The sequence below is a fragment of the Ptychodera flava genome, chromosome 14 (genome assembly GCF_041260155.1).
Source record: "Ptychodera flava strain L36383 chromosome 14, AS_Pfla_20210202, whole genome shotgun sequence".
Taxonomy (NCBI): domain Eukaryota; kingdom Metazoa; phylum Hemichordata; class Enteropneusta; family Ptychoderidae; genus Ptychodera; species Ptychodera flava.
The window spans coordinates 30,670,079-30,696,721 of NC_091941.1; the positions used below are offsets into that span (position 1 = coordinate 30,670,079).

The 26,643-nt window shown below is 38.3% G+C and overlaps 2 protein-coding genes across 2 annotated transcripts in view; both read left to right on the top strand.

Annotated features, from left to right (window-relative positions):
• The window catches only part of LOC139150144 (small ribosomal subunit protein uS12m-like), a 629,842-nt gene that overhangs the window by 313,939 nt on the left and 289,260 nt on the right, over window positions 1–26,643 (top strand). The window lies entirely within an intron of this gene.
• On the top strand, window positions 8,819–17,797 carry LOC139150130 (uncharacterized). Its single transcript, XM_070722307.1, has 4 exons — window positions 8,819–8,911; window positions 9,371–9,692; window positions 15,751–15,845; window positions 17,518–17,797. The coding sequence occupies exons 2-3, from the start codon at window positions 9,416–9,418 to the stop codon at window positions 15,816–15,818; spliced, it is 345 nt and encodes a 114-aa protein (XP_070578408.1). The 5' UTR covers window positions 8,819–8,911; window positions 9,371–9,415; the 3' UTR covers window positions 15,819–15,845; window positions 17,518–17,797.

Sequence of the window (26,643 nt, forward strand, 5' to 3'; positions counted from 1 at the left end):
ATTGTTGGGGCATTAATCTTGTTAGTGACTTTAAACTGTAAATCCTACCAATGCTGCAAGAGAGCTTTGAAAACGTCACATGGGAGCAAGTCTATCAGCCTCTCTCTCTGTCTCTCTGTCTCTGTCTCTCTGCCTCTCTCTGTCTCTCTGTTTGTCTCTTTCTCTGTCTGTCTGTCTGCCTGCCTGCTTGTCTGTCTGCCTGTCTGTCTCTCCCTCCCCTCCCTCACTCCCTCCCCTCTCTCTCTCTCCCACTCTCACACTCTCTCTCTCTCTCTCTCTCTCTCTCTCTCTCTCTCTCTCTCTCTCTCTCTCTCTCTCTCTCTCTCTCTCTCTCATATCGATCAGACACATAACAAGACCTCTATGGTTCACACAAACTACGACTTATCTCTTCAACGATCAACATTTTTCTAGTGTGGGGGTCTAAGTCTCCAATGAACTCATAATAGCGACCGCTCAACTATCTTCTTTAAAACGCGAAAAATATCTTTAATCTTTAGCATCAGTAAAAATGACTGGAAGTGCCAGAAAGAGGCATATTGATTAAGTGCATTTAAAAGGGGCAACATACTTATAGCAAAACGCTTTATTTATGAAATGAAAGTGAGTAATAGGAAACCATCTTTTGCTCTGTATTTGCTAATAGTTCAACACAACTAAGCTTATTACTTAGAGTATACGGCTATCAAAAGTTTGCATATAGTTACATTTGTAAAAAAACACCTCTAAAATCATAGGGTGTTTAGTTAAAAAATTACCTTTGTGGAGTGGCAATAAGCTCTTTAGGTAAATATATGCAAGTATTTTGCTTATCTTGGGAGTGCAATGGTCTGATATTGGCAGTATGACCCAATATGTTGTAGCAGATAACGTTGCCAGATCTAAAAGTGATCCCGGTTTCCACGAATTAGACCACAGTCCGGCCGAAGTCTGTCAATTGTATTCGACGAAGAGATCCTTCATTGGCTGTGACCAAGGGACCTGTCTAGGGTTTGGCAGCTGTTAGATGGTAATCTACTTTGGTATGAAATAATCGTTAACAAATGATCGGCACAAATATTCCCCCTACCCTTCAAAAGCGCAAAGATTTTAAAGGACAGACTTTAATGAAACGTCTTGCTCGGAACCAGTCAATCTTTTGCGGAAAACTTCAAGGATTAGTTTTACAGTAAGCTTGACCTAAACTGACCTAAACTAGGTCACAAACGCAACTGAAGTCGAAGGAAAACTGGGAAATGTAATCACAATGCGATAGCTGTCTTCAAAGTCTTCTGTAGTGCAAATTAAATATTCATTTTTTAGACGTTCTCGATAACTCTCTGAGCTAAGACAAATTAAGTACATTCTCTTTATCCGAACCGTCGGTACGGTGTGATGATTTCTGCACACGTTGAGATTATCAAATTTCCAGCAACGACATACGAAATGAGATAAACAAACATGGCAGAATTATCAATTTGTGCTTTTGATGCATGCATGCGTCAGTGTCTCCCCGCTATTTACGAAGCCCGCTGAAGTTTTCACAGTCGAAAATTTAGGACGGTAGATATTCGTTGAATAGAAATATAGATTCGAAAAGATTAGGGTTGGTGCGTAGGATCGCTTTTCTGTTGGGGAGGTCGTAGTCGTGGTCTTAGCGTAAGCATGCATTAATTTTGCAACGGTTTCCCAGGAAACGAATTTTCTTTCTCCCGCCACAGGCGTCAACACTTAAGCTGCAGAGAGTGTGTTTTGATGCTTTGGTCTATTGTTTGGGCGATTCCTTTTCAAACGGTTCTATGTGTGAAACTCAACACCTGAAGCGGGAAAGATGGTTTCTGCTTGATTGGATGAAATCTGTCAGGATGAGGCATTACGATCGATGATGCGAAGTTCCGTTTTCAGCTGTGACACGTGATGAGATTCATGAGATATTGGTTGCATGTTACGTGATGCTAAATAGCCTGCTTTACTTGAGAGTAACTTTCATGTGAAATAAGGAAAAACCACGATCGTCCTCGTGAAAAGCTACTGTCGTAGAAGCTACCGGTAACGTGCCACGTTCAAGACGATAATAGAAGGCGATTATGCAAATTAACTGAAAATGGAAGATCTGAAATTAAACGCATCTATTACAGGCGCTTCACTGCTTCCGCAATAAATGAGTTATTGCTTTTCAAAAAAACACACGTTCAATTTTCAATATATGAAATAACCGACTTCAGTAATCGGCGTAGAGACTAGAGCTCTCGACTGAATCGAAGTGACGTCATCTTGATTGACTTTCCCCTAACATAGGGCTCAGCAGGCAGCTTCCGAAATCGAAGTTCAGGCGGGATAGATGCTCATTTGTTGCTGGGGTGTGCCGACTTAGTTATGAGGACACCTCAATTAGGAACGTGCTTTGTGTGTCAGTGCTGGTTTTAACGAGTCGAAATCGTCAAGAAAATGAGCTGCCTGTCTCTTACCATTCAAGGAAGTACAAAATTAACAAATTGAGAGGGAATGTGGAAGAGGGGGTGTATTTTCCCGGTCTGCTCCTTACCACTGCATAGAAAGATTTATTGATGGGCAGTTATCTGTACGGGAAATCTGCCTGTCACTAACTTTGACGTGAAATGCGAAAACTCGGGAAATGCCGATAATTGTAATTAAGGAAGTGTCCAACACATCGTTACTGAAAGTCTTATTGATATGTGTAACAGGCGAAACGATGTGTTTTCTTCGATCTGCGGAAACATAGGCACGTGGAAGAATAAACGCGGGTACTCGAAGTAGGTATTCGGCTGCTGGAAAAGTGAAAATTTCCCCTTATTTGGCAAACCTCTTAAGAAACTCTATTGCCGTGAGACATCCATCTTCCCGCCGCCTTTTTCATTCAGCGCGGTCACGTGAGTGCTCGATGCGGCCATTATCATTCTCGGTGTCCCGTTTGGCCATTTAACGAGTTTTCAAAGTCAATTTAAGGCCGAATAGTGTCTGACTATCCATCTAGTAAGTAATCAAAGACCTACTAATTATCAGAGAAAACGCTCTTCCTAATAGACTGCCTTAATTGCTGCGAAAAAAAGAACTAAAAACACTGGATGAAAGCACGGACTAAGCCAAGGGAAAACGACTTTCATGAACCTTAACATCTTAGCAACGTTAATCCATTGATCTTGGGTTTTTTGGCGCTCTCCGGAGATAAAATTGATTTTGTCGACTGAAAATTGATTTATAACAACATTACTGTTATCAGTGCAAAGGTGTCGTCATAGACTGAATGAATATGACCATTACCGTTATACCTAGAAATATGGCAAAACATAACAGATAATGTCTTCGGGTGCATAGCCGATGATGGATATTTATGTTGGATTTGGTTTGTTTCACTTCAGAAAACCGATGCCCTGCCCTTCAGGTAATATTAGCCATTTGTTGACTTGATTGAAATGTAAATCTTGTCATATTTCACCCTTTCATTGCCTCAACAGAACATTGAATGTCAATTTAGTTCTCACCTTGTGTGTGTTTCACCAGAGTAGCCTATCAACACTCACTATAGTGATGGATGGACAAATTTCATAAAGGAAGATCTTAAGTTTGATTATCGTTCAATCATTTATGGTGCGCCCCTCAATAAATCAACGCGTTTTACAACCTCTTTGCGTTGATAGCAGCGATAGGGTTGGGAACTGGTAGCTCAGCTTTGACTTTAGACATTTTTTGCTTAAATAATAATGACGCGAGAGCGTTTTGCATGTTTCTAACTGGAAGTGCTTTTATTTTGAAAGTGAATTTAGCGCCAGTTCAATGTCGCTGCCCAAGAATCAGCTGTCAAGTTAAAGGTTTCATCACCTTCCAACACCTGGGGTTCACACGTGGGGATTATATGCGTCCCTTACAAGTTACAGATGCTTGCGGAACGTTGCCTTCGAAACTAATAATTGAAATTTAAGCTTTTTTGATCATCCTTTTCGTGTGGTTGTGAAGCTCTAATCCTAGACAAACTGCAAAATTTTCCGAAAGAACCTTCATTTTTCAAGATATAGACCCCATGGTGATGGGCGAAACCAGTAGTATGTTGTGAAGTTGCCATTACTTAGGTATATTGGAGATACCAAGTCTTACATGCAAAGGAGATGGTTATTGTGCGGCAGAATCACAGATAAAATATCCAGGATGTAATATCTCGGTACGTATCTACTAAAACAAGGACCCTGTCCTTCAACTCAGTTGTTCTACTGCTTTCAAACGAGAGCCATGAATCAATAAATCATTGACACTATCATTACCAAACAGCAAGAAGTAGCCTTCTAAATCTAACGCACGACGAAGACACAAACATAAATTTCATCCGGTCCACCAAGTGGAAGAACCCTGTGATCGACGTCTTTGAGCTTTGAATTGAAAAAGTGCGTTCTTTATCTCAAGGTCTAACTAAGCTTCCTCTATATATATATATATATATATATATATATATATATATATATATATATATATATATATATATATATATATATATATATATATATATATATATATATATATATATATATATATATACATATATACACACATATATATATATATATATATATATATATATATATATATATATATATATATATATATATCTGTGTGTGTATAGTTTGACGTTGATGTCGGACTTGGATGTTTTGTTGACGATAGCAATTAATGTCTTCTGTCTCTGAAATTAAGGGTTTAAAACACAATTGATGCCTGAGATAGCGATGGCAGTCGTACTAATTGGTCTTTGTAATACACCCTTGCCCCTTTCTGCGATTATTAAAGCTTTAAATCAACATTGTTGCAGATTTTCCCGTTAACAATCCTTCGGCTAAAACTCGCACCATGTTGACAGTTCCGATGGCCTGTGCTGTGTGCTTTAGGAAAGATTAAGGAATATATGAAGACAGAAACAGTGAATGTAGGAGACTGTCATTAGAATCCGATTCTGTGATATTTTGATTGCCAACGTATGATGTAGTTCGGATACAGTTAGGATCAGCGCGTTATCACGATTGGTCAGAGGGACACGCACAGAGCTTGTCGCTCAACTTGTAAAGCTCAGGTAGAACAGGATAATCTCGACGAATCTGCGCAGGAAATGTTAGATTTTCGAGCTGGATTTTCTACTTTGCATTCGACATTTCCATTAATTCTAAACAAACATGCCCTACAGCTTTGAAAGGGCAACCGTGACGCCTCTGAACAGACAAGCAGCGGCATGTGCAGGTTAAAAAAGTAAAAATAATTTACTTCAGCGCTTAGGTTGTCTACCGGTTTGCACATGGGAGCCAATTTGCAAGAAACATGGTTTCGAAGATGGGACACATATTACCCTGCAGATTCAGACGACAAAAATAGCAATAAATGTTTCAAAATGACATAAGTAATTGGCAGTGGCCTTGTTTCCATGGTCTTTACTTTGGATGCAACGTGACTTGTGAAGGTGGCATTGGGCTTCACAAAATACCAGTATTAAGATCCCATCCGGGCTTCAAATACCGTCTACATGGCTTCGCTAGTCAGTGCATTATGATGCTGGTATCTTGGTATTTATGATAGTAAGTGTATGTGTGTGAGAGAGAAAGAGAGAAAGAGAGAGGGGCAGATAGACAGACAGACATAAAGACAGAGAAGACAGAGACAGACAGACAAACAGACAAAGACAGAGACAGAGAGACAGAGAAAGACAGAGACAGAGACAGACAGAGACAGACAGAAACAGACAGAGACTGACAGACAGACAGTGCCAGAAACAGAGACAGACAGACAGTGGCAGAGAGACGGATATACAGAGATGCAGGGAGAGACAGATTCAGAGTGCGCATGAATGTACACTTGTCTACTCGCTGCCCGTTAAGTTGTGTCTGGGTTAAATGCAATTCTGTTCTGTAACCTCTTTGTGTTCCTCCATTCGTCAACATTGCTTATAACGTATCGGCGCCATTTGCCTCAACCAATGTTGGGCAGACGATCTATTTCTGGCGGACAATTTATTTAGGTGCTCAAAAAGTAACACCGCAATCGAAACGTGTTTGATGAGAGCTCAGTTCCACAATGTCGGGAAACAAGGGCAAATTAATTGTACCGAAGAATGGTATATTGGATCAGGAATGCGCTATATTGCATTCTTCCGAGTTAAAAAGAGCCAAATTACATACACATATACAAAAAAGAACTCTTATTGGAAAATCCCACGTTTGGTTCGGTTTACAGACTTGGCGTCAATATATAGCACCTACTAATCATGAATTATGGGTGTGGATTTCATTGGCGCGCTACGTGGGTTTTTCGTTTGAACGACCGGTCTGCTGCCGGTTCGCAGTGTGATGCTGGGATGCTTTCAGCAGCTATTTCAAAGAGGACGGAGATGCCTACACAAGTCTATGGTTTCTCCGTCCTGCGCCGATCAGGGGTGGGGGTGGGAATGGGGTAGAGAGGGAGAATGGCGTCATCCCAGACACATTTCGCTGGCCATAATGCGGCTTACCGGCAAAATCTTTATTGTTTTCGCAAACTATCCCTTCATATTTGTCCTAGGTTTACTTGAAAATTTCCGACTTAAAAGAATATCAAAATAAGAAAACAAAACTTGCAGCAAAGATCATTTTCAAAACATTTCATTCTAAGATAGGTAATCCGTGTGAACCATTAGGACCTGTATGTGTGCAAACTTCTCATTATTTATTAATCAATTTATTAATTTAGTAATTTAAAGTGGAGCTGCATGTTGCCAAAAGAGTTTTTTCCAAAGGAATATTTCTCATCGAAGATGACAAGGAAACCCCCTCATACTATATATTTTCAAAAAGCAGAGAATCTGAAGATTTGTATGGTAGCAATGCTTTACTCAAAAGATGGAGTGGTGTATATTTTGGGTATAAAACTCAATTTTGGTGTTAATGATAAAAATTAATTTAGGTCAAAAACTTGATACTATTTTCTGAAATGTAATATTTCATTTGAAACAAGAGTATATGTAGGAAAGAATATCTTTCCTCGTTCTAAAATGGCATGGGTTGAAAGACTGACACTCAAAAAAGTGATTAAAAACATTATTAGCAAAATTAAAATACTCTAATTCGAAATATAAGAACTCTATTGCCAAACAAAATATTCGTTTTGATATATAGCATTTAAAGAACATAATGTGAAAATTTAGAAAATTTGACCCGGCCAGAGTGGAGTTAAATTGTTTGGAAGTCTTGAAATCGGGAGAAAAAAGAAGCCAGGAAATCCGGTGATTTGCATACATTTGCATAAATTAACACTTCCTTATCACGAAACTTACGCCTGCTTGACAAGCTAAAAGGTGAACCCAACCAATATTTTAACCTTGGGTTAACAAATTACATAAAATTGAATGAATATTTGCGTTGAGTGCAACGCCCCCTTAACCTATTCCTTTTAGAAATACTATACATTACAACTTTGGAGATTCTGCGGACAGTTAGACTGTACAGAATACGTTGTGCTTTGTCACCAGGAAGATCGGTAATAGATCCCCTGACGTTAAAGATCTGGCTGGATAAAGTGTATACTAGTCCCTGTGTGGGTGGACGGTTATTCTGTTCCAGTTATTTTCATCACAACAGATACAAGATAGTATTATGAATAAAGATTGGGTAAGAATTTCAACTATAGGACTGCGTATTTCGGCGCTACTTTGCGTCGAACCTGAAGGCGATGCGGCTCTGCTGGCACGTGACACGTGATCAAACGAAAGATAAATCCCTAGCGACAGAGAATGTTATCTATATCTGCCTGGTTTCACGCGTTTTAAAGCTAACGTGTTCGTCAGCCAGTACAATGGTGTGCACTTGTCTCCCTGTGCCTTATACATAGCATTTAAGAGAAACGAATAACTAGCTTACAGCTAAACATTGCATTGTTACAACATAAAGATAACTGCTGTCAAAATCAGTCCTTGTCAAATACTTTTAAATGTCATTAAACACATATGATATTAAAAGATCGAACAAAATTCGTTCACGTGTGGGTGCCTGTAAATGAACTCCAAATAGTACATTTCGCTCCACGAAGTAATATTAATAGCATTTTTTTTCGTCAATTTCTTTTCTCCTTTTGAGCAAGTATGAATGTTTAACGATTTGCATTTTCGTCATTTATTAGATACATGTACTTGTATAAAGCAATTCCACGATCGAAACGTTTTTACATCACCGCTTGTCAGCTGTGGCAATAAAACAATGATCATCGTGGCTTTCAAGTTATTGTTTCTGTGGGAATCGTTACAGACCCCGTGGAAAATATTCAGTGAAAGGACTTCGCCGTTGCCTGTTAAAAGCACGAAATGCTCGATGGGACCGATGCCGGATGTTGGCAAGTTTCATTGTTGGCAAGTTTCATTTCTTTTCATTTGTAAAATTTAGGACTTCACAAAATTTCATTCTCTCAAACTTGAATGTATCACACACTTGAAAAGATCATGACCATGTGTGTAATTGTTTGCCCACATGACATCCTTTTAGAAAGAAGTGTTTTGATCAAAGGAAACCATAACAACGGTACGGTCGCAATCGTTTCTTGTTGTTTCCTGAACACACTCGTGCAATGGGGAGAAACTTAATAAAATCCGAAGTGATCGATATTATGTAAATAATAAAAAAAATGCGCTTCTTTCAATCACGATGTATTGTAGAACGTAGGCACAGACTCTGTTTACAGCTCGACAGCTCCAGGGGGGTTAACTTTTTATTTGTTTGTGAAAGACCTCGCTCCTTCCCCATCTGATTCATTTTTATCAAGGTTGAGGAAACGTCACGCTTTTCTGCCATTCGCGAGTCGTGTTCCTATTGGCTGGATCCGTGACGTTCATGGAGCAGCGCGCTCGTTATAAGGCAGGGTGGAAGCGACGATTCATTCAGTGAGCCCCAAGCGAGACCACAAAACAGACGGGGTAAGTGGCGTTACTCTTTTACGTTATATTATCATACCATTTCCGTATTCGTGTACCTCTATTCGTTATTTTGTCGGATTTTTTGTTCAATTCTTTATTTCCCTGTAGTTAGAACAGCCTTGCTTCTGAACATGCGTTCTCAATACTGCCCACAACTTTACTTTACATACTCGTACACGTGCAGCGTAAAGGTGCACATTAAATGAAAATGCCTAAAAATTGAATGTGCTCTGACGACATACGTTTCCAAAATCAAAATCGAAGGAAATCTTTCTTCGAAATTCTCCTGTGGCATCTTGTTCATTTTTTTTGTCCAACGAGCTACAGGGAAATCTGTTTATCACGTGGTGCTGTCCGATGAAACTGTCCTCGTACCATTAGAACGAAACTCAAGATCCACACTTTGAAACAAAAAAAATTGTATTGTGGTGTCTGTATCAATTTTTTTTCTCTTTGCAGAATCGCAAGATTTAAAAAAGAATCTACACAAGTCGACATCCAAAAATGAATCAAGTTACTGTCGTTGCCGTCTGCACCGTCTTTGCAATCCTACTGTGTGCACAAACTTCAAATGCAAGTCCCTTCAAAAAGAGAGCGCTGTCGACCAGCCGGTGCTTCGGTGACACCATGACGACACTTAGCAGGTACTGCTACGGATCCATGATCAAAAAGTCATCCGCTGGCAAGTCAGAACTAAATCAAATCCTGGACAAGTGTCAAGGACTGACCGGCGAAGACAGTCCGATTTGCCTACTCGCGATCCACATCAAGGATATGGAAGGTGAGTGCGTAACTTGGGAGTATAATTATCTGTGGGATTTAGTTGTTCAACGGAGAGAATTGTCTGCGTTTATGAACGACACTTCAGTGTCATAACGAGACATACCTATTCTTGATTTACGTACAATTCTATTTTTTCTGAAGAATTCAACAACGTTCAAGTGTAACTCCCTGGGGGTGTTATGATATGCCATAAATAATACACGATTTAAACATGGCCTGGTGTAACGTCCGTAAGAGTTTTGACGGCATGAAGAAACGAAAGAGTACATACAGTTCCCTTCATGTTCCGCCAAATTTGGCTGACGCTTTTTGAATAACTCCGTGTCGTCGGAATAAGTGTCTTGTGTTCACACTATAATTTGACCATTACAGCTGTAACTTTACACACAACACCCGACGATTTAAAATGGAATGCAATTTTTGCGATATTTAAATCTAGCGTTTCGCTTTATTAATTTCACGGTCGGTGGTGACGTCGGTAGTGCAACTTACATATTTTCCCGTTATTCTGATGTACATGAACTTGGCAGGCTATACCATAGACCCTGTGGTTACCTAGCATTACAATTCCCTCACTATCTCTGCCAAATAACAATAAAATAAAACGTGCGAGAAAATACGTGCTTCTTCAATAGACCGATGCTGGCTGTAAAAGAGGTATTTAGGTAGCATGCGCCTTGGAAGTGAAATACTTAATTATAAACTTTTGCTTAAACTTTCCTCGAGAAATATTTCAACCATTCTTTTTCAAAATCAAGAATAAAAACTGGGGGTACCATACAAATTTTGGTACCAGAAATCCAAATTACCTAAGATTTACCGATAGTTGAAATTTAAAATGGCCGCCATCCTTGTGTTAACTCTATGGAGAACAATGAAATTTTCGATTTTCGAAAAACTAAGAAAGTTTTCTTACACCAAGAGCTTTAAAATAAACCCCTCAAGTGGTAGATCGGAAAAGAATTGTAAAAGTTTGAGAGCCCGAATATCTGTCCCCAAGGCGCGTTCTACCTTAAGGCTAAAGTCCGTCCGTCGAATCGACTCTCGCGTAAGGCACTCTTGAATAGTGAAGTGGAACCGACCAACTGACACTGGGAGCTTTGCGTGGGCATTAGTGATCGCGTTAAGTTTCAATGGCTATCAATTTGTGTGACTGAGACGGTTAGATTAACCATTTATATAATTTACGCGTTTAATATTTCATCTATCATTTCTAATCAACGTCTGACTGCGTTGAAATGAGTCAACCCTTCGCTGCTTGCATGATGTTCGCAATCAACGCCTTTTGTTCAAGTATACGCGCTTTTCATTGAATGCGTGAAAATTAATTCTGCGCAATTAAACGACTGGCGTCATATACGAATAATTATCGTCAACTAAATTATTTTTTACGAGACCGAGCTCGGTAATGCGTAGTGACCTCTTAGGGGGCTCTCAAAATATGGTGGAAAAAAATTGAAAATGCATTATAAGGATGAACTTCAAGTTGTATATATATGTTCTGCGATAGTATTTACACCAAGTTCAATATACTTCCATACTAGTAGATATCTTATCACAAATCCCCTCTCTCTTGCCCTAATTGCGACCGTAGCTCTCTCTAGCGATTATACCTGAATTGGCCAAGATTGAAAAACGGAAGATTTTGATGATAAAATCATTTTAAAATGTCACCGGTCACCGCGTGTAAGTTTTATGTTGTTATGATAATAAATATACCAAGCCTATAGGAATTTATAAGGGACCTGGTGCGGTAAATAAGTATATGGACAAATATCAGACCGAAACATATGACGACAAATAGCATAACGGCGCCATGTATCTATAAAGCGCTGTGATTTATTTTATCGGCGATTTTAAAATTTCCCCCAGAGAGAAGAGTTATGGTTCGTTGCCGACTTTAACAATTAATGTCTCAAAGGTGAGGATATTATAGCAATAAAGGTACTTTTCGCTTAATTGTCTGTTAAGAGACCAGCGTGAGTCCACCGAATGTGTTGAAATGAAACTGCTGATGTTCATTAACACTTGTCCTCGTTTCTCCATCCCGCTGAATTCCAACAGTCGACGGTGTCATAAAAAATCTTCGGGTAATAAAATAGTGGCGTTGAAGTTGTTACTTTAATATCCATCGGAGTCAACCCTTCCACAAAAATGCAGTTTCCCCTTTTTATATCCTGCACATACTATTTTTAAGTCGTCTAGTCGACCGAACAAACTTTAACGTCCATACACACAGCATACATTTTCGTGCATCGAACACTTTTATACGTACTTCGAGTATTGTTAGTGAAATCGATTCCACGTCATCGTAAACTATAGATTGTGACAGACTTTGGAACGGATATCCCTTGTTTCGCAAACTTAATAAAGTTGAGCCAACCGAAGCGACTGCAAAGTTAATGATCATCCTTTCTTACCATGGTCTCTCTTTGCATGAAATGAAAACCTGTACCTGTACTTCATACGCCGTATCACCATCAAATAATCATACAATCAGAATTTAAACGCCTACATCATCGATAAGACTACCATCGGTATGACTATTTCAAATCAAGTATAGGGGTTGGTTATTTGTTGTTATAGCAACTGTAATCATAGACAAAAAAAGGACACGTGTGTTCAGTAATTTCAGTATTTAGTAGTAGTATTTAGTATTTATTGGTCCATATTGTCTTAGACTCATGTTTTATCATCGAATGATGTGTAGCAAGTATGGGATCTGCGCGGGGACTTTCTCTTGGTTTTGTTTCTATTATCTCCAATTATTCCCAAGTAGTTTAAATTATAAACATGCACCTATCGTCATTGACTGTCATGATATTCATAGTACAAAATGAGTAGAGATATCAAAAGTGTTACACGTGATCATATATTTGCAAAATTGCTGTCTTGGTTGTACCACTATGCGAAACGAGTCCGCAAATTCTTATTCTGTGTTGAAAGTTGTTCATTTGAATTGACACCTGTTCACGGGTACTTCGCCTGAATAATATCCGTGCTGCAATAACTCCTGTGTTAATGGAAATCTAGTAGACGTTGGTTATCACTGCATTTTCATTGGATCAAAAACTCAGACTTTGAATAAATGACAGCACACTTCAACGTATGTGATGGGATGTACATTTCCAAACCTCAGTTTTATGTCACTTTGTACATTGAACTCCGTCACGCAATACTGAAGGAAACGGTGCCCACACCGATTTTTTTCCAAGAACATAATCCTAGGGCTCCAGTTGTTCCGTGAACAGAAAGACCAGAAAGTTTTCCGGACGCAAACTCAGGTGATGGCGTTCTTCATCCCCGCTATCCTGTCTCTGACTGTATTTCGAAATCAAACACTAGACTTCAAAGCGATGCCTTTACAGCGTATGAAAATATTATGTGTTGACAACTGTAAATTCAAATGCTATGGATTTTGCGGACGTTATCGAATATTAATATCGCTAAAAAAAACAAATGAAGAAGCCCATAGCACCCGAGGCAGGCTATATCTGAGTTCATTGTCTCGAAAAATGTTGCCTCCATAATTGAAAGATTAGAAGGCGGAAATTGGGAAATGGGATTATCATAATATCGGTAACGTATAGATGGGTCAGTTTATTAAAAGGTGTAATAGGTAATGCTTATCAAAGGCGATGTCTATGATCGATATCATTTGCTCATGAAAAGACGATGTGGAATCTTCAATTTTCGACTGTGTGATTGCTTATGCTGCCTACGTTGTATGTTAATTGGTTTTAGCTGATTGTAACGACGTGACATTCCTTGAAGGCAGGAAAGGATTCCAAATCGTTACAATTAGAAAAAAAAGACGATGAGCACACAATGTGAGGGTCAGGAAATTAGGTGAAATCAGGTGAAAGTATGAGCTTTTTCTCTGGAATCATCGCAAAACCGATACAGATCTTGGTGAGTTCAGTACAATCAGTTGAATAACTCCATTTTCTACGAGCATAAAACTGAGCATTCTAACTTTCTGTAGAAAACGATAAGTGTATGGCATAGCATGATTGGTTTATGTATACATGCTTCTAAATGCCCTTCAGCATCGTGCATGAGTCAAATATGAGACATACACATGATTGTAGCATGCATGTGTTTGTTTGTTTATATATATATATATATATATATATATATATATATATATATATATATATATATATATATATATGGATTTACATACATACATACATACATACATACATACATACATACATATATACATACATACATACATACATACATACATACATACATACATACATACATACATACATACATACATACATACATACATACATACATACATACATACATACATACATACATACATACATACATACATACATACATACATATATGCATGCATGTGCAATGTATTAGCTCTACGTACGATAGCTACATGCTCAACAAACGTAAATCTCCTTTATATATTTGTTTTCAAATTGCTGGAGGGATATATTCAGCTAAGCGTGCAAGAAAAGAATATTCATTATAACTTTGAGCTCCAGGGAGAGACCTGTCACGACGTATCTGCTTGTAATTCGGCATTTCAGAGAATGCTGGGCCACAGATCCGCTGCCTTTTCAGCCAGCGATACGAGTGATTGATTTCTCTTATATTTTATCACTTAAGTCAGGAGGGGGAAAATGCGACAAAGAAACACAAATAACTTTTTTCCTAATGCTCTAGATGACTGGCGAAGAAAGGAGGAGAATAGATATTCGAACTCTTCGTGACAGTGTGCTCACAGAAATGCAATTACCTAGACATTACCCGCACATCTTGATTGCGTCGAGATCATCTCCAATATTGACTTCATAATTCATGCCACTCGCTGATGTTTCTCCGCGGGTAATCACTCCATCCAAAAATGAGTAATAAATCTCCCAGAAACCATTTCGAGGAAACAAGAGAAGTCGGCATCGAAAGCTAGATGCTCTTATCTGCAGTGTTTGACTTTAATCTTTTGATAGGCTGTTTGGATTAGGAAGTTTTTTATGGATAACGATCGCAAGTGCCGAGGTAGCTTGGAGATAATACTAGAGTGAAAACAAATGGTGATTTGCTATTCTTAATATCTGGTGTGGATATTTTTCGGGCTTAAAAGTGATTATAACGCTTTATCTGGTAGCAAAGGGAATTTTAAAACAAGAAACTTTGCAAAGAAGAGGATTATAAACTGCAATACAAACTTTAATATTCTTTTTCTAATTGAGTGTCTGGTTTTGGCAGCTGATGATAGCAATTCGTCATTGAATTTCTAGAATCGACGGCAGTTACAATTGTAAGCGCTTCAAATTATTGCATTATAACGCTGCTGGAAACATTTTACCCGTGTGCTGTATAAAATTTGGTGCGTTAGACAAAACGGTTTACTCCGTTTCTAGTATTTAAAAGTGCGATGCCCCTTTCGTATTGTGTCTTGCATTAAAATAAACAGTGAAGATCTTCGCGAAGTTTGCCTGTTCTACAATACTACGTGTTCCCGAAGTTTGACGCTGAACGTCGAACGTCGTTTTAATCAACTGTGCCATTAGGGCGCGATATCAAAACGAAAGAGATCTTTACGTCTGTCGAATTGCGAATCGTATTCACAGACGTCGAGGACACTGTAACTTGTTTCTTCTCCATGTGTTTGACTATGCAAGCTACTGTATTGTTACCATATATTTAATGTACCTGAACGGTAAGACCATATAGATGGAATTACGTCTGCTCAAGCTGTCCTGTCCACATAAGTGTTTATCAGTCCTGTCCAGTAATGTCCTGCTAAGCAACCTTTTAGGCGCCAAAAAGTTGCACTTGTAATGCTTCTTAAAATGAGGGAGAAATTGATTCGTTCGGATACGTCATAGTGACATATAACATATAACTCTTGTTTTTGTAGGGAAGTTACCGAAACATCTCTGAAGCTCTTCTCACAGTTTGTGGTTAACCGTACACACATAGCAAAGTAATCCCAGTAATTGTAGCGCGCAAATAATTTGCATATGAAAATTACTGAAGGTACTACAGTGTGTTTATTTTTCTTGTTTATTTTTCTTTTGCAGTGAGACTGGCTCAAGCATTTTCAATGATTGAGGATAAAGAAGATATAAATGGCATGGAAGGAAATTGAATTTATAAACCCAGTGTGTTTCTATAAGTGAGTATACTTTTGCCATGTTAACAGCGTAATATAGGATCACAAACCTCGCTGTTCTGGAAGTCAGAACTAGCAGTTGATAGATTTTCTCTAGTTCTCCATCATATCGCTATATAGAGAACAGGCCTAGAGGAAATCGTCGAAAAGTGTTAAACAAACAATTTGTCAAATTTGGTGGGCGAATGATAATCCTTTGTTAGTAATCTAGTTGCTCCGTATCGTCTATAGGACTATAAGAGTTAAATATATAATTTGTCACTCCAGTGAGTAGATGGTAAATTAGTGTTCTATATTATTAGGTCTGAATGAATTATTTGTGCAGAGGTATGAGAGAAGCAGGGAAGTACATCGGATATGATTATATGGTGATGAAATTTTCTGAGAAAAAGTGTTTAACAACATACTGTGAAATCATTAATTTTCATGGGGATTTAATTTCACTATTTTGATGTTTGAGACATTATAATAGGATTTAAGTTCACTGTCTTTGCCGATAAAACAATAGATTCTATAATTATTTAACATTTTTACTGGGATCTAATTTAGCGGATTTTATGTTTCAGCGAAAATAGCGAAATTAATCCTAGTGAATAATTAATGCTTTTACAGTATGTGAATTAATCGTAACCATGACAACGTTATATCCACGTCCTTTCAAACGCTCGGTCGGTCGGCATTGCAGTGGTATAGTTAATTAACGAAAAGCGCAAACCTGTCTTGCAAGACGGTTGTGCTTACATTTATCGGTGTCTGTCCGTGTTTAACGTTAACACGCGCCATCTGATTGAACTGCCAGTGTGTTGACAGTGGGCGTTAATTGATCACAGATAGACAGAGAGATCTGTGACTTTCACACCTGCTGTGTCAAGTCGATATTATCGCAGTCGGTCCATTCCTTCGGAGTCATCATCGACTTTTATTACTTTCTACACTGATATACTGTTTGTTATTGAAATGCGCTGACTGCATCGCTAAAGGTACACGACGCGCGTCTATTTAAAAGTTAACCGTGGAAGCGAGTCTACAGGTTTATACGTCCGCGACAGTGTTTGCGTTGGCGATCATACGCTTCAGCAAAATGAAATTTTGACGTTACATAGTCTATTAAAAATGCACTTCATCGATGTCGCAGAGCATCGAAATTTTGAAAGTATGTTTTATTTCATTGCTCGGTACTAATGTGTCAATTCTGACCAATATATGAATGATATAAGTAGATTGGTTAAATTTGTGTACAGTATAAGTAAATTAATGTCTTTATATTAAATATTACACATCAACATCAGTATTCATTGCAACAGTGATGGCCTTCTCGTAATTTTTCTACACATACCTACATACGTACATACATACATACATACATACATACATACATACATACATACATACATACATACATACACACACACACACACACACACATACATACATACATGCATGCATGCATGCATGCATGCATGCATGCATGCATGCATACATACATACATACATACATACATACATACATACATACATACATACATACATACATACATACATACATACATACATACATACATACATACATACATACATACATACACTAGAGCTAGAAAGACGAACAAGTAGCCATGAAAAGTATGATTTGATCAAAGGACAGAATTATTTCACTTTTTTTCTGTTTCTGTTTCAGGTAAGCCTCACCCGATTGAATAATTTTCTCATTACGTTCAGTTGTTTTATCCATTCTAAATTCAACTTTATCCCCCCGGATCATCGGATGCAAGACTTTCACCAAATTCAATTTTACTGTAGATTCTATTGTTATCAACTTGCGCGGGTCGTTAAACTGTAGAATGGTAAAATTTATTTTGCAAACTAATCGTCACTGATCTGACTGCCGCCCTGTATTTTTTTTTTCTTTTTCTAGTACATACATTTTAGCCCGACGCAATAAAACTTTATAAATGACACTTTCTGTGTATGATGTTTTATTTAGAAAAGCAAATGTATATATACCTTCCCTCGGTATTACTTCTGTATAATGGCTCCTATACGTAGGTAGCTGCCGCAATATTTGGAACACAACGTGCTTCGTGATTATGATTAGATGAATAAATGGAATACTAGAGTGTTACCATGGAGGTAATCTATAGATCTGTCTATTACCTCCATGGTGTAAAGGAGGAAGTGCAATTTATAAATCTTCAGCTTTTGGAGAATGTACTAATTGTACATTTACATGGACATGGTAATGATCGCAAGCCTACGCAGAAATAAAATTACCAACAAGATTTCGATTATGATCGAACAACCACGGACAATTTCCCTGTTGAAACAAGTGTTATCGTTTCAATTACGGAATAAACAGAATTATATGAATGGTATGGACTGATTTTCGTATTTGGAATGGTAAAATGGAACAGGCTCCACGCAGTGAAATATCGCAAAACATTTAGGAATTATCGAAAGCTATGGCAGTGTATACTGACTGACTGTTAAACGTACAATTATTGGGCTTTGCGTCAACGACTTTGGCGATACCATTTGAAAAGAAGATTGATCTTGTGGCCCAGTTCGCCGATAAAAAATGTTCGATGTTTCAAATTGTTGCCGCATAAAGACAGGAAAGTATACAACAAAGCCCTTATCGCGTGTCTCGAGTAAAAGAAATGAGTTAGGACGGAAGGGGGTTTGTGAAACGTATTATCTGTGATAAATAAAGAAAAATTTCCGTCGAGAAGGAAGTCCGCTAGCATCAAGTAAGGAGGCTTGCTTACATGTATTGAACACCTTTATCCTAGCGACGCACATGTAAACACGCTATGATTCCAAGAAAGGAACTTACGACAGCAGGGATTTCCGGAAGCCAAGTCTTACAGAAATAAGATTAAATAAAACACTTCGGAGAGACTACCACTTTGAGAAGAAACGCGACCGACATACCGAAGACTACTTCATACCCGTCTCTGTTTATTTTAGTTGCTCGGAATTCAGATGTTGAAAGAATTTTTTTAAAGGTTGGTGTGTGCCAATAAAAGCCTTTCCAACGTCTTTCAAAATTTCATAGGAACACAACGCACGAAGCTTGAAAGGTAATTTCCTGGATTAGATACTCTGATCTTTGCAGTAATACTGGACAGGAAAGATCATTTAAGCATTTTTGAATGTCTGTTAGTGTCTTCTTGTAAACTCTTCAAAGAGAGCTCTGAGACACTCACACCACTTGATTGCCGATATTTACTTCATTGCAGACGCGACCGAAATACAGGGTACACAAATATACAGAGTACACGAAATGAAACGCGACAATTATTTGCGTTCTCAAAGATGCCGAATGCAGACACTCTTGAAGGGAAAATGCAACTTTTGGTAACATTTCATTTTCATTCCAGAAAACGAATTTTCTTCTCCCCCTCCCACTTAAAGATTTGAAATTCCGAGTATTAGCCTTAGCATTACAAATAGATGCATTACGTACAATATGCAAAGTTATTGATGACAAATGAATTCTAGTTCGGGCTAAATTTCAGTTGTCAACATTTGACATTATATGCATAACTTAGGCACCATGTTGAAGAGTAGCACACTGGGCAATCCGACGTAATTGTAGGAGTACGAATCTGTGAATTACAAACAGAACATACATAGAGGAATATACATGGAAAGTTACAGCAGTAGGAGTGTTAACGGAAATGACAACATAGCTAGCATTTCTTTGTTTATGTCATCCTCTATCTTGGAAAAACTTCGTTCCTATGTCAACGGGGTAATAGAGAAATTGTAAGTGGGTTTGGGTGTAAAGAATTAAAGAAGACACGCTGACTGTCTCCGGGGTGTCATTAACGCCCGAGTATATCCCCGAGTGCTGCAGTCGACGTCTCGGGTAATCTCTCCTTTAAAGGTTGCTGGTTAAATGAAGGCCACCTGCACACATCTTTCAACGGATAGGCTTTCCACCCTGATAACTATAAGCCGTCGAATCCGACTTAAAATATCCGTTATTTCTCAACCGGGTCTGGCGTTTAATCAATTCCCAAGGTGTCGGCAACTTCATCGGAGTCATTTTCCGTCCAGATGAATGAGAGAATACCATCCCCAGAAAAAAAAAACTCGCTTGATCCGCTGAAGTCGATTGACAACTTCTCTGTCGATAATGTGTAAGTACAATCGAGACCGGAATCTGAAATTGCTGAGCATGTGTGTGTGTGTTTAGAATTCAACATCCCTTGAAAGAAAAATGACAATGATTACACTGGCAGGGTGGAAGTGCTATTAACAGGTTGTTTTGAAATGCACGTTCAGCGATTCAACTCGTGGAATTAAATGTAAATTTCCCTTGCAAGAATAGAAATAGATTGTTAACATGTCGAAATGAGCGCCAAGGCTCTACGTATGCGACTGGTTTGCTTTGAAACGAAAGAGAACAACGGAACTAAGATTACCGACTACAAACTTTGGTTACGGGAAATTTCTCTTAATGCATTCGTCTCCTGTGTAATGGTTTCGGTTACCATTCTTAACAAATTAAATATAGTTCATTATATCGAATGAATAGAGCTGAAATTGATGGCTTATTTCAAATCCCCTTTTATGGTATCCCCGGTTTTCCTCGACTGCATGATTAAGATACGGTCTCAACTACAATAACGTGGGTGTAGAGCGTGGATTTCATCGTGTTAGGCGACAAACTGATGAATGAAATACGGTGCGCAAATGATCGTCGAACACTTCCATCTGTTTGAAGAAAATGTGAGCGGTTAGCGTTGTGATCAATCAAAGGGAATGGCGAATGAGTGTCAATAGTCAGGTTACAGAAACTCTGTTAAGTTGCACCTGGCGATCTTCAAATCGAAAAGCTCGAGTAATAAAGATAGAATAGCGTTTCTGTCACTGCCGTTTGTGTCGTCACAGCGACTTGACAAGTATATGACAAAGCCTTTTTGTTATTCAGGCAAAAGGGAAGTCTGTACGTCCAGGTTGCAAATGACAATAAGTTGCATTGTTGATGTACAAGGCATACGTTTTGTTCTTTTTAATGCGTTAGGCATGCAGTTTAATACTTTCATCATTAGAAGATGGTCACCTGGCAATGAAACTCATCTGAGAATATTGATATTGGAATGTGGGTGCATCTTTCTAACGCCGACTGTGAGACCCAATCTTATCGATCTTCAATACACTCATACACACTTGTGTTGGTACGTATGTACGTACATAGATAGATAGATAGATAGAGAGATAGAGAGATAGATAGATAGATAGATAGATAGATAGATAGATAGATAGATAGATAGATAGATAGATAGATAGATAGATAGATAGATAGATAGATAGATAGATAGATAGATACTCATACGATCGATCGATCGATAGATACGCATCATCATATACATACTGGTACATACATACATACATACATACATACATACATACATACATACATACATACATACATACATACATACATACATACATACATACATACACTAGAGCTAGAAGACGAACAAGTAGCCATGAAAAGTATGATTTGATCAAAGGACAGAATTATTTCACTTTTTTTTCTGTTTCTGTTTCAGGTAAGCCTCACCCGATTGAATAATTTTCTCATTACTTTCAGTGTTTTATCATTCTAAATTCAACTTTATCCCCCGGATCATCGGATACAGTCCCTCCATCAAACCAACTATAAGTCTGTTGACTGTGACATCTTGAAGGCGTACAACGACAGTACAATTCTGACTCATCGCACTTCGTTGTAAACAGCTTGATCATTTGGATGAACTAAGAAACTAATTGGATCGATGTAGATTGCTGACTGGCTGTTTTAATATTCACAGAGCGATTGTAACGGCCTTCTAACCAGCAGACAAGTTTGACTTAATCTCCAGGTTTGTGTTGCTAATGACACACGGAGCAAAGAGGTGCGCGTTGGCCTCCCGCGGCGCTAACTTAATAGACTTCGATTTATACGAGTCTGTTTATACAGGCCGATTCGTCAACATTCAATCCGATACTAGTACTTCGAATGGCAACAGATATATGTCACAATGACAACATTTTACATTTTTAAAGTCTTAAGACGGGGGCAAACTTCTTTTGGGCAAATCGGACGAACTTGAGCGGATTTCCTAACTGACCAGCCTGTTGATTTCCATTATTTATTTTATTAATATTGGAACATTCCGCTAATTCTTACTAGAATCAGTGATTTGCTGTGACAAAAAGAAGAAATTATAGGTGATTCTTAATTCCCAAAAGACTGATTATGAGAAATAGGAAATAATGCATGTTGAGCTACCCAGCCATCGACACATCAAAAGTAAACGATGGTCCTAGATAGATTTGGATGGGCTTACTGACACATGGGGGATATGGTTGACCCCCTCCTGGCCGAAAAAAAGGTCCTTCGCCCAAGAACAGAATCTTTATGATAAAGATATATTCACGGGTAGCATCTTTTTTTTAGCTCCATGGTTGCATCAAGACATCGTTCACACAGGTATATTACTTTGCCAGCTTGTGTCACCGAATGGATCACGGCAGATGAAGGTAGAGTGACGTCGTTTGTATGGGGAAATGAGTGGCAAACACGGGGCTGTAACACCAGATCAGTATATCACTGCAAACATAAGCTTACACATTCATTGGTCGCATATGTATGACGTACCGGGAGGGTAGCTGCAAAACGTAACCGATGGGGGATTCTATCGCGATCGGCGACTGAACATTGAAGTTCTCCTCGAAGTGCATATTTGTTTGTGTGAATGCATTCCACTGTGACATTGTATTTGTTCACATGGCACGGAATGTGTGCCAATCTATGAAACACATGCTGCTCCTAAAAGATTGTACATCATATACTGCAGAAAAAACTCTTTTGTACTGTTTATGATTACAAGCAAGGCGCTACACTTTGATTTGGGGCGGAAAAAGAGGCAAGCTGATGATTAAAGTAAAAAAAAATAACTGAAACTATTAAAACTATTATGAGAGTTCAAGTTCCTGGTGAACTTTCTCTCCAACGAATTGAAAGTAACATTGACAGTGATATCTGCTACCACAGAACAGACAATATCCACGCGTAATCCACGCCCTTAAATGATGTTCATGGTTACCAGACACGTTCTGCTGCAACTCATAAATTGCTACTCCCTCAATTCCGTACACAAACAGGCCAGAGGACGTTCTCTATGCGTGCCTCAAGTTTCTGGAACTCACTTCCCGATGATATTCGGTGCAGCCACAATGTTGAAATTTTTAAAGCTCGGCTGAAATGTTTTATTAGGGATAATATTGATAAATAGAACTTTTATTTTTTATTCTCTTTGCTTTGTTGATTTTTTAAATATTTTATCTATATTTTTATTTTGTCTGCTATTTGACTTCATTGTTTTTTAAAAACTTATTGGATTTTAATTCTGTGTGTTTAATTGGGACCCCATGGGAGATTACAGCCTTATTGGGTAATTTTAACCCGATTTGAGCATGTAAATGGGTAATCCTTTAAAGTGAAATAAATAAATAAATAAATAATTAAAGCAAGTGGACAGATACACACAGCGAACCTGTTCATTTTGAAACATACACACGTCGGCGTGCCCTGCCCTGAAATGTACACTCTTCACACGCTATCAGGTGGATGGAGGAGAGAGATGTTCGTTTCAAACAGCGCAATGTAGATAAGGCAGGGTGTGGACGCACGATACCGAACAGCTGAACCAACCACTGGTACTCCATTTCCTGCGGGAAATCAATATGTCTTCCAATCCGGAGTATCCTTTCACGCTGTATTGTAATCGGTGTACACAGAAGACAATAACATTTACAATCGATGGTGCAAACTCCATGGGAATGACGGAATGGAATAAACAATGTCGAGGACATACAATTAATATGTTCACGAACATCAGTATGTGTGTCCATGTACGAACAAACACAAAGAAGAAAGAAACTGCGCTGGAATTAATTTAGCTTTCTTTTGATTTGATCAAATTGCCGGCGAGAGTTGTTTTCAATTGGGATTGCCACTTTGCAGTGTTGAAAGCGTGTTGTTAGTGTACTAGTGAATCTCGAAGAATTTGAAGGTGTATCGAGGACTAGGGTAAACTTTCCAGTTGAAATTTTAATAAACATCAAAATTGCTGCAATTCTCACTCTCTGGATAGTCGTTTCCTCTCGATCTCGATTCCTCGACCCGGCATGGCTCGTGTTCTTGCCTATCGAATGCAGTTTATCAACTCATTTTCAATCTTGAAAATATCGTAATCACAGCGACAGCGAAACTTGAATAGCACCCGGAAGCCGTTCTTCTTAAATTATAGAACATTTTTTTTACATATAGGAGAAAAAGCAAAGTTACTGAATTTATTGTAAAGTTTCAATCAATTAAAATTGGTATTGTCGCAAGTCGATCTCCAGATTCCAATACCACTACCGCAGAAAACGAATCGCTCATTCTGTAAGATAACGAAAAAATTATATTGGTGCAACTCTTACTCATGTTGCTGACCAATTTGACTTTTTTTGCGATACGATCTCATTCATTTGCACGCATCGCCTTAAGGTAGTCTGCGCCTCGAAAGTTAAAGACTAAAACTTTTGCTCAAACTTTCTTGAATGAAACTTTCAAGTTTGAACCATTCTGTTACCAAATCGACAGTAAAAACCAAGGGTAACCATTCAAAGTTTGGAACCAGCGAAACAAATTTATACTCAACATTTGTGATATTTGCAATTTTAAATGGCTGCCATTCCTGTGTTAACTCTGTGGCGGAAATGTTACATTTTGGATTTTCGAAAAACTAAGATGGTGAAATTCTTTCTTTCCCAAAGCACTTTAAAGTGAGCTCCAACAAGCCGTTGATCAGAAATAAATTGTAAAAAAATTGAGAGTCCGAGTATCTGTCCCTTAGGCGCGTTCTACCTAAGTTATATCATATTTTACTAATACATTAGTTTATTTATTGACTAAATTCTGGAAGACCATAGCTACTGATCCACAAAAATGAAAGCTTGGCTATTTAGGTCTATGTTCTGTCAGCATCAGATCAGGTACAATGCACAGTACATGTTCCGACAAGAAAAAATAACTCCATCTTTAACTAATAAGTGTCCCCTACTTTCTCAAGATCTGTTCATAGGGTCTGTTTATAGGGTCTGTTTATAGGGTCTAGGGTCTGTTTTTAGGGTCTGTTTATAGGGTATAGGGTCTGTTTATAGGGTCTGTTTATAGGGTAATAGGTCTGTTTTTAGGGTCTGTTTATAGGGTATAGGGTCTGTTTATAGGGTATAGGGTCTGTTTATAGGGTCTGTTTATAGGGTATAGGGTCTGTTTATAGGGTCTGTTGATAGGGTATAGGGTCTGTTTATAGGGTATAGGGTCTGTTTATAGGGTCTGTTTATAGGGTGTAGGGTCTGTTTATAGGGTCTGTTTATAGGGTGTAGGGTCTGTTTATAGGGTATAGGGTCTGTTTATAGGGTCTGTTTATAGGGTCTGTTTATAGGGTATAGGGTCTGTTTATAGGGTATAGGGTCTGTTTATAGGGTCTGTTTATAGGGTCTATTTATAGGGTATAGGGTCTGTTTATAGGGTATAGGGTCTGTTTATAGGGTCTGTTTATAGGGTATAGGGTCTGTTTATAGGGTCTGTTTATAGGGTATAGGGTCTGTTTATAGGGTCCCAGGGCATAAATTTATGAAACACAAACCTAATCTGTAAAATCTGTGACAAACACATGCATACCTTAGTGTTTTTAATTAAACATGACACAAAGTTTCTACACAAACATATGCATAATGGTGTGTTATGCATAAAAATACATACAGGCTGCCCTTTTGCATCAAGATGTTTGAAAAAGCACCCTGGCGCCAAAAAAAAGACCAAATCACAAATTTGAGATTCAGAGAGGGCTTTGGTTTTATTGAAAGAAATTATAATTTGCATCACATCACAAGTAGCAATGCATATTTGGAAAAAGTAGTTACAGTGGAATGGTAAGTCCATTCTCAAACTTGACATTTGTCTTGGCCTTCTTCACTCTTTCTTTGACAAAAAGGAAAAATGAAACCACTTGCTATAGGTGTCAATTATAGACAAATATTTAGCAATGGCACTGATTAAAACCATGATCGATAACAGCTCTTTTATACAACACAATACTAACAAATGTCACTATATTATACTGTAACAGAAATAATACACAAGCAGATTTACATGTAAAGGGGCAGCTTTCAATCCCAGGGACTTTACCAACAACATCAACTATTAGCCATTGTCTATTTCACTTTTTTTCCCAATAACACTTCACCAGTGGTTGTTCAACATGATCACCCCACTCTGTAGCATATAGGTTTTCCACAAAGGGGATTAAGTCTGATGAAGGAAATTTACAACCTGCACAAAAGTTGAGCTCTTCATAGTGCAAGTTATATGATCATGAACGTTTTTTACAAGAGTGTTGGGTGTCAACAAACTTTCAATTGAATGCTAGCCAAAACTATTGATGATATGCATCCCACATGATCATCAAAACACCTTGGAAATATCTTTCAAAAGCCTGACGACCCTGACTTTGACCTTGGTGAAAGTAACCACCCCTGCTTGCTGAAATGATCACAAGTATCAGAAACAGTAACATCTACAACTCTAGTGAAGACCCTATGTGTATGTATGACTGCAAGCTGAAGTCATGCCATGAAATACAAGTGCATCTGGTGATTGACATCATGGAGACAATACATGGGTGACTCCATCCGAATATCCAAACTTGCATTTCAACAAGTCATCGTTGATGACACAGTCCCCACTTGTTAATGG

Coding starts and splice junctions, on each gene's coding strand:
- LOC139150130 (XM_070722307.1), top strand. CDS start 9,416: ATGAATCAAGTTACTGTCGTTGCCGTCTGCACCGTCTTTGCAATCCTA. Junction 9,693..15,750: donor CCACATCAAGGATATGGAAG/GTGAGTGCGTAA, acceptor TTTCTTTTGCAG/TGAGACTGGCTCAAGCATTT.